We start from the raw sequence: 12,662 nt of genomic DNA on the forward strand, positions 1-12,662 counted from the left end.
ATACATGAAAGTGGGAACGCATAGAAACGAGTCCAACTGAAGTCGGAAGAGGCCATTGTATACTATCATTCATTCTAAGAGAAAACTGTGCCCGGATTTGAACCTTAGTTTCCGGGAGACTAAACATGAAATAGTTCTCGGACTACGAATAAGCATTAGTGGTACTTAGAGGCAGGTGAAAGTCACAGCAATGCCAGACATCTAAGTGCAAGCATACTAAAGTATGAGAAGTTAGTAGCAGACAGGAAAGCAAGTGAAAGTAGTAGGACGCAAACTAGAGAGCGCCCAGAGCCACTACGAAAACCAACCACGGTAGGAGAATAGCACAGTTTTAAGAGAGAAGAAGTACTCTGGGGAGAAGGAATTGAAGTGTTACAGATGTTAAGAGAAGGGACATCGTGCTCGTGCCTATTTGTCCGCTAGCCAATGGCCGCTGACGTAGTACTACGTCATTGTTTGTCCGCTATCCAATAGCCGCCGACGTAGTAATACGTCACTCGTATTCTAATTGCTGTAGCCGGTGACGTAGTAGTACGTTCTTTTACTGAGTAACAGTGCTTGTGCGGTCATCAAAGAGTCAATTTTGAAGTTTTTAATTAATTATATATTGAAATATTGACTATTGAACGTGATTTATAATGGAACAACAGGGTGTTGAGTATAATAATATCTGCAATGATAATAGTGAAGTATATGCAGATATATTATCTGGGAATGAAAATAATATAAGTGAAAGTGATGAGTCAGACATTATTATTAGTAGAAAAGTTTTACCTATTGAAAGTAATTCGGAGAAGAGCGATTCCGATGACGAATTTAACAATGTTACATTTACACTATGGTCCGAAAGTGATATTGATATGGACATAAATGAGTTTTTAGGTAATGATGGTATTAAAGTTTTTCCGAAGGATTCGGAAATTATAGGAGATACAGTAGATTTGTTTATTGGCAATGATTTTTTTGAATTACTTGTAAAGGAGACGAACAGGTACCACTTGCAAAATGTGAATAAATATAAATCTACAAAGAAGATAAAACAATGGGAAGAAGATACCACAATAGACGAAATGAAGAAATTTCTTGCTTTAAATATTTTAATGGGACAGGTGAATAGAGCAACTTGAACGATTATTGGTCTACGAGTTCACTTATAGAGACACCAGTTTTCGGGAAAGTTATGCCTCGAAATAGATTTAGGCAAATTTTACAATCATTACATTTTTGTAATAATGATATAATATTAGAAATTACAGATAGACAAGTCAAAATCAAATCTATAATAAAATATTAATTAAATAAATTTAATACAATTTATAAACCAAAGCAAAATCTTTCATTGGATGAGGCAATGATACCCCATAGAGGTCGTTTGAGTTTCCGGGTGTACAACCCCGGCAAAAAATCGAAGTACGGGATGCTTGTCAGGTTGTTGTGTGAATCTGAAAGTGCTTATATCACAAATTTTAAATTGTATAACGAAAATGGGCAGAAATTACAAAACCTTGTAGAAGATGTTCTAGAGAACTATGCGAATATTTGGCACCACGTTTATATGGACAATTATTATAGCAGTGTGGAACTGGCGGCAAATTTACTAGAGAAAAAAATTAGGGTATGTGGTACTATAAGAGAGAATCGTGGGTTGCCAACGATTTGTAATATACTTTTAATACTTAATACATTTTTAATACTTATATACTTGCTATGAAATGTTTGTGACATATAATTTTATCGATTTTTTATTTAATGATAACTATATACAATATAATAACATTGCAAAAAATCAAAAAAGGTAATAAATTAAAATTAAAATACTTTTTATTGCCGACGTAAATATATGAAAAATATTGAAATCTTAAGTTTTTCATTCATTAAATATATTAGTCAGAAGCTTATACGCCGAATGAAAATAATCAATAACAATAATTATTGTTTTATTCGTCGCGTTGGATTTTTTATTATGACTAATGAATACACTTATATACATAAATAAATTTTGGATTTAATAAATATTTCCATACTTATATACCAGAATTTGTCGAGATGCGCGTAACGACGAGCCTTATGCTTGCTCGTCGCTCTTGCAAAGCTACTTTATATGGGTGTTCGTGTACCGGCAGCGCGCGTACTAGCTTAAGTTTTTCCAACTTTTCACCCAAAGTTCCGCTTAAATTTAAATGAATTTTTGAATAATAGAAGAAAAAATGTACAGGCTTTTGAATGATGCTAATATAAAAGTAGTCCAAAGAGGCACTGGTAGAAAATGGAAAATGAAAATCATTTTCACCTTTTCACGCACTAACAAATAATTTTTTCACATTATTTGTTATGAACAACATAGACGACATCAGTATAAATAAATGGCGTTAACAGTTTTTCGATATCTCTCATATTTCCGACAAAAAGTGAGTTTAAAAAAGGGGCCACTTTCACATGTTTTCACTGATATCTCGGCCAAATGATGAGCTACGGATTTGAAATTTGGTATTTCGAATTTTTAACTTCCCGTAGGGCAAGTTATAGTAATCGCAAAAAAATCGAAAATGAAAATTTTTATATATCTTTACGTTTCAGAGGTTTCTGAACATTTTGGCATACCTAAGAAAAAATGGATGTATGTGTGTGTGTTGTGTGTGTATGTGTATGTATGTATGTATGTATGTGTGTGTATGTATGTGCGGATACAAATTTTCGTCGACGATTTCGGGAACACGGGTCAACCGATTTGAATAATTCAAAAAACATTCGATTCGTATTGATAAGGAGACGTGCTGATTAGTTTTTGGCGAAGGCAGGTCTAGCCGTTCCAAAGATACGGGGCAAAAAGTGCCGAAAACGGTAGCTCAGTTTTGAGAGAACGGAGCGTCCGATTTGAATAATTCAAAAAACATTTCACTTGTATTGACAAGATGAAGAATCGATAAAATTTTCATGAAGTTAGGTCTAGCGGATTCGGAGATATGGAGGAAAAAGTAAAAAATGAGCCATTTGGCGGTCAAAAATGATCATTAGACATATGCTCATAAAATTATCAGATATTTTATAGAGATTTTAACAATAAGTATACATTTGTTAACATTCCTATGGGTTCCGTACCAATGCTTATGCTTTAGACAGCGACGCGGCGCTTACGCGCTTTATATTTTGTCCCTATGCAGTTAAAGCAGTACGATTGATTGCTTTGAAAAGAAAGTTCAGATCTTCCACAATATGTCAAAATAAAAAAAAAAATTTTTTCAAAAAAAAAAAATTAAAAAAAAAAATTTTTTTAAAAAAAATTAATTTTTTGTCCAATTTATAGTTTCTCAAAAATCTTATTTTTTCAAAGTAATTTTTTTTTTCAAAAATGTTAATCGTTTTTAAAAAAATAATAATTTTTGGTACGGGAAGTTCCAGCAATTTGCCTTAAGGCACGACGCCTTAATTGCCTTAAGACAGAATTCCACTTACAGCTAGTCTCCAAAATACCTATAAAATGACATCAAATAATTTAAATACCAGGGTGGGGCCAATTCTGTATGGAAACACGCCCGGACCTTAAATGCTTTAAAATCTTTTGTTGGAGATTGTTATCACAAATTATCGCAGCAAATCGGAACAATGCAAGGGGAGATAATAAAATTACAAGGATTAGTGGCTAATATGGGAACTTACCCCATTGTCATCACATCTGATTAAGAACACGGTCTAGTTATACGATTCAAACATTTGGAAGACTTTCAATCATTTAATGAAAAACAAAAAGTATGAGTCTTTAAACAAATACGTGGTGAGTAAAAAAAATGACATTATCTCACGGAAAACGTTCTTTCAGATCCATAAATTTTTTAGCTGTTAGACAAGGAAGCAGCAATGCATATTTCTGTTAAAAAAGTGTTAGAAAGATTTCTTATAAAAAAGTTTTGAAACATTTCACAGCATCTAGGTCTACATCAAATAAATAAATTAATACTGAAAGACACTGAATTTGCGAAGTGTTTAAACAACGGTATGTATTTTTTTAGGTTATACACAGGTATACACACGATAAACCCCGCGGTCTGAAAAGGTTATAATTATTTTCGTGATTTGGAGAATGGGAGGGATGGATCTTAGGCGTAACAATAAAAATGAAAAAGTCCAAGAAGATCAAAGTTAATAAAATATACCTAATTACCTAAGTACCTTGAAGCAAAATAAAGCTTGCATTTTTTTAAATCAAATAATTAAATGAAATAGTGATTTTTTTCAATTAAAATGGAATTAAAATCGCGCAACTTTTTGAGCTGTTGTATTAGTAATATAACTTCAATAAACAAGCGCAATTGCTTTATTATTCACACCCTCATTGACCTAGCGTAAGGTCGAACAATCTATACGAAACTAGCTGAAGTCCATCGAGGACGCTCGAAATTGAGTTATAAAGGCATATTCTTATCTATTGCACATTGCACGTTGTGTTTTTTGCACATTGACTATCGTAATATACCGCAGGATTACGTTGCCTAGAGAAATATACTTTTTACAGGCTTAGATGTTATGCTTTCACAATTTATTAACTTCCCGAAGGAGAAGTTTATGTTTTCATCAAAAAATCCGAATCGCTAATTTTATGTTTTCTCGACGTTTCAAGCCATTCTGAATCGAATGAGATCAAATTTGGAAAAAGTATGTGTGTGTGTGTGTGTGTGTGAACAGATTTTTTGCCGTAAATCGACGTTTTCTCAAAACGGCTGGACCGATTTCAAAAATTTAAAAGCCATTCGATGTATCTCGATGAGGACTATCGTCTCTCAGTTTTGTGCGGCGATCGGCCGGGCCGTTTCTTTGTAAATTGCAGAAAAGTGAAAAAAAATTTGTCCACGTTTTAGCCCGCAATTCTGAATCGATTCTGAAAATTCAAAAACCATTCGATAGATATTGGTTGGGAATCGTGCTGATTAGTTTTTGGTAAAGATCGGCCGGGCCGTTTTCTGGTTATAACGTTTTTAAAAAAAAAATTTCGACGATTTTTATGATTTTTTTTGACGGTAGATACCATAGTTTTCTAGGTCATACTAAAATATTACGGCCCTACGACAACTCGTTTAGCTTTAAAATTCGTCAAAGTTTGCAAAAATTGGTATAGTTTTTTTGACATTTGTCCAAATTAGACTTTTGATCGACGTTTTCTCAAAAGCGCCTGAACCGATTTCAGAAATTTAAAAGCCATTTGATGTATTTCGGTGAGGACTATCGTTTGTCAGTTTTGTGCGACGATCTGCCAAGCCGTTTCTTTGTAATTTAAAAAAAAGTGTTAAACTTTTGGTCCACATTTAAGCTCATCCTACCGAACCGATTTTAAAAAATCAAACTGTTCGAAAGATATTAGTTGGGAATGATACTGATCAGTTTTAGGTGAAAATCTACCGAGCCGTTTTCCTGTAATTGACTGTTGAAAAAAAATTTAAGCCGATTTTTATGGAATTTTTTTTAGCGATATATACCATGGTCTTATAGAACTTACTGAAATATTACGGCCTTACGACAAATCGTTTGATTTTAAAATTCATCAAAGTTTGAGAAAATGAGTAGCTCTTTTGACATTTGTTAAAATTAAAATTAGACTATTTACTTGGTATAATGATAGAGTACTTGGTCTTGAACATAATAAACCATTAAAGTCCTGAAAACTGGTTCAATTATAAAAATTATTGATTTTTGAAAATTTGCTTTTAGAAAATACTCCGAGTCAAAGTGTTCGTTCGTTTTCAATTATGTGTAATAAATCCACTCGGAATACTTTTAATGACTCATAAATTAATTTATTTTTTATTGATTAAGTCGATTATTTAAATATATCGGGAAGTTCATGTAACTTGCCTCAAGGCTAAATACCAAACCAACTAGTTTCATTATTTTTTTTATATTTATCAATTTCACATGATTTGCTAAAATTGCGATTTTATAATTTCGTGTATTTGTCAAACTTATTTATCTTTTTATACCAACAACAAATTAATCATGAATCAACGAAGTTCAGTTTGGTGGTATCGAAAAAACATCGGTTGATATCGCTGAATGCAATTTTTGCAAGAAACAACTGAAGTGCTGTGGAGGAAGTACTAGCTCAATTCGAAAACATTTTAAGATTATTCATAGTATTTTCGATAACGAGAAAAACTCTTCCGAAACTTCAACTTCTAGAAAGCGTCAAAGGTAAATAATTTATCAGGTTTTAATATTTAATCAATATTCACTTACTAATAATTTTTATTTAATTGAATCTTTTTGGGGCAATCAAGTGCACAATCAAGCATAAAAGTTTTATAAAATATAATTTGGAACACAATAAAATTAATATCAGTACGTAATTAACATGTAGTGATATGAAAAACAATATTTTTGCTTAACATATATTCAGACACAGTGCCAATTACAACGACTTTTTGCATAGATTTTTTGTAATATGTGTTAGTTTTCAATCCTTGACAGAAATAATACATTTTTCACAAATGGTTTTGAAACTCATAGTTGGTATGACTATAATTCTACCAAATATTGCAGAAGTTGCATTAGTTATCCAACACTAACATATTTTTGAATCAGTCTTGTGCCAGACATCGTAGAGTGCACATCGTTCAATAACAAGTGTATTTACAATCCGAGTTATGCAATCGAGGGCCCACGGTCAGGCCTTAAATATCAAAAAGTGGCACACACCTTCGGTTACTTCCGAAAAATTACACCTACTTGGAAGGTAAAAGGCATGTAGCTACTGTGCCAGTAAAATTGAGTCGTCCTGAGGAGGATGACCACAAGGCTTATCTCGATCAACATTTTTGTGTCTCCACAATAAGAGATCATTGGAGACACTTGCATCCATTCTCGGGCCAGAACAAGCGTGCTTTTTGTCGCAGGAGCATAAATCCCGGGTGCCAATAGGTTTGACAGCGGCAAATAAGCAAGCCCCGCTCTTGATACATGTTGATTACAGAATTTCATTGCCTGATCATGATTGGGTCGTTGGTTCGAGGCATAAATTGGGCCAGCGTATATGCTGGGTGCATCATAAAAAAATGATATGGGCCGTCCTAAAGCAGTCTCATATTCAGGGCCCACATACACAGCAATCAGAAGTGGAAAACACTCCTCTTCGACAGCTTCCACTCATGCTGTAGACTTGGAATTATGCGAGATGAACAAGGACACATGAAAGCAGTGGTTTTCATATCAGCTAATCGCGGGCCCTAGGAAAATACGAGGTATCCCAAAGTTATTGCCTATGGCATACACCTAACATACCATAATACTTTGTCAAGAACGAGCTTGATGCAATATTCGTCGTTACAAATGCACCTGGCAGAAGCGCATTGAACCGCTTTGAGAGATGAATGGCGCCTTTAAGCCGCCAATTATCTGGTCTAGTACTTCTTCATGATCACTTCGGTACAGACTTAGATGAGCAAGGAAAATTCGGGCTGTTCTTTCATCCAATATTGCAGTCATCTAAGGGCCTACATATTTCGAAGCCTCAAGACCATGATGGCAAGTCGTTTGCTAAATTTCTTATGGGTAGGTCTCTTAGAATCACTCCAGCGCATGATGGATTTTCTAAATTGCCTTATGATTTATATTGCCCTAGTCTGCAGAAGGACCGTAAACAACTTTTGAAAAGGACATGTCAGATATGTGGATTGTACTTTTGTACGAAGAAGAAAGTTAAGGAGCATATTAGCACATGTCACAAACAAACTATTAATCCCATACTTAGTAGTACAGAGATACGCAAGATTTGCCCTTCACGTATCCTCACTAAGCGATCCATAGGTACATCGAAAGAGGTTCTTTGTGTTGTGAATAAACATAATAACTCCGAGTGGCTTGAAGAAATTGATGTTGATCTTCAAAAAAGTACATTACAACTGACTTGCAAAACATTTGTCCAGTTGATAGTATTAAAGAAGGTCATACTAATCCATGGTCAGAGGATAGTGTACAATACATATATCATGTAATATATACATATACATATATACCATGGTCAGAGGATAGTGTACAATAAATATATCATGTAATATATGCATATACAGGTGTATAAATTTCAAACCGCCTTTACTGATGGTCATATTAATTCATATATAGATAACTGTAGTAGTCTGTCAGTTTTTTCTTATTGTTTTGTATCTGTCCATAATAAAAAAATACCCACTGTATCAATATTCGTACCAGAACATAGCTTTTGATCATTTTGAAAATGTCGAATTCAGCGCCAGAAAATGTGGTTTTGCGTTTTTTCCTTCTTTCATTGGAAAAAAAGTGCTGCTGAAAGTCATCGTTTGTTGGTGGAAGCTTACGGTGACCATGCTCTGTCCGAAACACAGTGCAAGGAGTAAGTTGAGAAACGAAGAACGTGGAAGACCACCAAAAAAGTTTGAAGAATGCCAAACTGCAAGCATTGCTTGATGACGATGACAGTCAAACTCAAAAACAACTTGCAGTACAATTCAATGTGACACAAGCGTGCATTTCCTTACGTTCAAAAGCCATGAGCAAGATTCAAAAGTGTGGAAAATGGGTGCCACATGACAACAAGAAAACCGAAAAACTACTTGTGAAATTCTTCTCGAAAGCACGAAAGAAAGAGCTTTTTTCATCGAATCGTGACATCGACTGCGAGGCCAAATCGCTTTGGAAAGAGACAATGCTCTGTGTTTAGTGGGATCAGGAGGGTGTGATTTATTATGAGCTTCTAAAACCAGGCGAAACTGTTAATACCCAACGTTATCGACCGCAAATAATGAATTTGAATGATGCATTGCTTGAAAAGCGACCAGCATGGGTCATCAGACACAAAAAATTTTTCAACATGATAACGCCCCAGCACACAAATCAAAACCGATCAGAGACCGGTTCACTGGGCACGCACTCCACTGGGATGTCTTACCCCACCCGCTCTACTCACCAGACTTGGCGCCCTCTGACTTCCACTTGTTTGCTTCCATCGAACACGCGCTTGCTGAACAGCACTTCGGTTCTTACGAAGAAGTGGAAAAATGGCTCGGTGAATGGTTTGCTTCAAAAAACAAACGCTTCTACTGGCAAGGCATAAACAATTTGGCGGAAAGATGTCAAAAATGTGTGGCGAACGATGGTAAATACTTTCAATGAAATAAATTGTACCATTTTCTTACAATAAACGCGTTTTTTCAACTTAAAAGAGGGCGGTTTGATATTTATACACCTATATATTGTAGTGGTATCCACCGCTTTGTAATAATTATAAATAATATTTTAAATTACTATATAACAGTTAAATATGAACGACGCAGTTAGTGTTGCTCATAGTTACATTGTAAGCTTGCAGTAGCCTTGCAAGTGTTGATAAAATTCCTTTTGAAACCACAAACTGAGCCTTTACTATTAAGTCAAGCGTAGTTTCTAACTCACATATAACGAATCCGAACAAGTTTGAACACACATTCTAGAAAAAGATTGCGTCATACCGATAAGGAGTATTTAAGGTTCTGGATGATGCAATAACCAGTCAGTATGAGTCAGTACGAGTCAAGATCAGTATGGGTTAAGATCAATATAGTTCAGTCGTGATCAAGTTATAATAAAGTTCAGTTATTATGAGTAATATTAAGTGATCAATGGAATTATATTTAAGTTTAGTGTTCAAGTTATATGTAAAGTGTACAAGAATCATGAAATAAACGTAAACATCAAAAGTCTTCATCTGTTTTACTGATTCGCTTTCACAGTTTGGTATCAGTTTGATACTTAGCAGCAGGAAGAACCTACATTTTGTTGGCTCCGTCGCTGGATGGGGCACAACAATATGTATAGTAAATAATAATTTTACTTTTACAATTAATAGACTAATTTATTAAATGATAATTTTACAAACGTTTCGAGACTAGGTTTGTCTCATCATCGGTGTGTTATAATTTAAAATCTAAAATATGAAAACCTAAATTAGCATTATGTGTTATCCGTTACAAGTCATTGATTATACTGCCCCACCACAAAAGGTGTTGTTTGTTCATATATCTAAAGTAATATCTATCTTCCACTCAGAACACATTTGTTATATATATATATATATATATATATATATATATATATATATATATATATGTATATATGTATATATATATATGTATATATATATATGTGTGTGTGTGTGTGCTAATAAAATCGTTTTTCACATTTTTATTGTTTGTTATTATTTTTATGCCAATCGAAAATAATCAGCAACTCTTCTTTCTAGATATTTTTATCATTGTACTTAGATTTAGAATAACATAACATTATACTTCTCTACCAATTTAGGGGGGGGGGGGTAATTTCAAATATCAACAAGTAACATCAAGGGCGAGGGGGGTCCAAAAAACCTTGAAAATGGCTCACGTGATTGGGCGCCCCCTAATTGATGTGTGTGCAGAAGTCATACAGGAAACTATCTTAACGAATGTGCGGGAAGCCAGATATTTTTCAATTTTGTTTGACGAAACTACGGATATATCACATTTCTCACAGCTGAGCCTCTCATTACGTCATTTTCATAATGGTATGATTAAGCAACATTTTGTGACTTTTTGCGACACATTTGATGCTTTTAAATCTGAAAACAATAATTTGACATAGGGTGACATAGAACCTAGATTGACAGGTAAAATATTAGCAAAAATTCTTCAAAACTTGTGTACCAAATACAATTTAGATTTATCTTGGTGTGTGGGTATTGGAACTGACAGCTGCTCGGTCATGGCATCAAACACAAAAGATGCAGTGAAGAAGTTAATGAAAATTGCGATCCATACTAAACGTTGCCCATGCAACAATCATATTCTCAATAATGCACTAGCAAAATCTAGTTTCCTGCCACAATCCATCTGGCATAATGAGAAAAGTTGTGGCATTTTCCAATGCATCTGCTAAGCAATTTTTAAGTAAGAACTTGGGGCTGTCATGCAAGGTATTTGTAAAACACGCTCGGTAGAAAGTTTCAAGGAGACAACTTAATTAAAATTTTTAGCGCTCTGGAGAAGATTTCCGCTTGGTAAGACAATAAAACTGCCAATAACGCACATTGCTTGCTGCAAACATTACGCAGTTCTGACTTTATTATATCCTCCATCTGCTTAAGTGATGTATTAGGTGGTTGTATAATTTATTATTGTCACAAATTCATTAATGTATGCACTGCAGTCACAGTAACTTACTTTTTATTTTTCAGGTACTACTGTATCTTTAAGCAGAACTCTGCAATCGATTTGAAAAAAGCTACAGATGCTTTTAATGATACACTCAGTGTTTTAAGAAATAAAAGAGAAATTTTGGACGTAATCTTCCAATAGGTGTTTGAAGAGGTTACAGAAGTTGCTGTCAGTTAGATATAGAAATTAAATGTTCGAGACTAGTATCAAAACAGATACATAGAGCCTGGTCAAGATTTGACCTGGGCTTTTCTATTTAACCGGGGATCCTTTGGGGTAGGCGATACAATGTTATGAGTATAAATACCTGTAATTTATAATAATTAAGGGGACTAGCAAATGTAATGAAAGAAGAAGTTTGTAGAGTGAAGTTCAATATATATCATAATCTAAATAGTGGTTTTGTTCACATATCTTATGGTGATGGAATATTTATAATTTACAGTCCGCTTATATCTAATTAATCATAATGATCCTTACCATAATTGGTCCATTTCGAGCCGCATTTTAGATCAAAATTGGTCGCATTAAACCGAATTTTAGATCATAAATGGTCGATCTGATCCTAATATAAAAACTACAAAGTGAAATAATATACTGTAAATTATGATTTTGATCTGGTGCTACGTTGAGTCGTGTAGTAGTTTGTTATGTAAGTCATCACGGATTTGTGTCAATCGGTCAGTTCGAGAACCCGACTGTAGCAAATTGCTAGCCAATATAGCATTTCTACTCTTCAAGATCTCAAAGGACGCAATTAATACAAAAACTTAATTACAAATCTCAGGTAAGGCGTTTAGCTGAGAATAATGATTCGAGCACTAACAATAGCACCGCCAACTGTGCTAGCAGATTTTACATTAGTGAAAGTGTTGAAGAGGTGCAATCCATGGATAATTGCAATTACCATCACATTGCATGTGGAGACTCCCAAGATAAAAGCGCTTCTGCTAGTATTGACAAAGATGAAATGCTTTGTATTCCGCTTCTACATGTTTCTGACTATTTTAATAATGAAGGAGAAGATGATATTCCAGAATTACCTTTGAAGCGCGAGCTAGGAAATCTGTTTCAAAGAAACAACATTACGATGCAGTGTATGACACAACTGCTGGGTATTTTAAGACGCCATGGGCACAAAGATGAATTATCGGCCAATGCTCGCACGTTATTGGGCTCTCCAAAATATGCCACCGATGGTATAAAATTAATTAAGGCTGGTTCATACATTAATTTTGGGGTAGAAAAACGTATTCCACATTCCATTGACAAAGTTAGATTCCACAAAAGGTTGAACCATTCCTGGTAGGGATGGATCATGGAAATGGTAAACCAGACGATGCAAACATTTTCCTTAAGCCTTTTGTGGAAGAAATGAAAGTGTTACAACAACATGGCTTAATTTGTCTCAATAGAAATTGTCATGTTTATATATCAAAAATAATCTGTGATAGTCCTGCACGTGCGTTCATTACA

General features: G+C 34.4%; 1 protein-coding gene across 1 annotated transcript; it reads left to right on the top strand.

Moving 5' to 3' along the window:
- The first annotated feature begins 638 nt into the window (after positions 1-638).
- LOC113366801 lies at positions 639-1,127 on the top strand. The gene has a single exon (XM_026608459.1). It carries the CDS (start codon positions 639-641, stop codon positions 1,125-1,127), a length of 489 nt encoding a protein of 162 aa, XP_026464244.1.
- Positions 1,128-12,662: the final 11,535 nt, after the last annotated feature.

Source organism: Ctenocephalides felis, unplaced genomic scaffold (assembly GCF_003426905.1).
Source record: "Ctenocephalides felis isolate EL2017-DRISC unplaced genomic scaffold, ASM342690v1 CF-g0.4_SCAFFOLD_00629, whole genome shotgun sequence".
In the NCBI taxonomy this organism is placed as follows: Eukaryota; Metazoa; Arthropoda; class Insecta; order Siphonaptera; family Pulicidae; genus Ctenocephalides; species Ctenocephalides felis.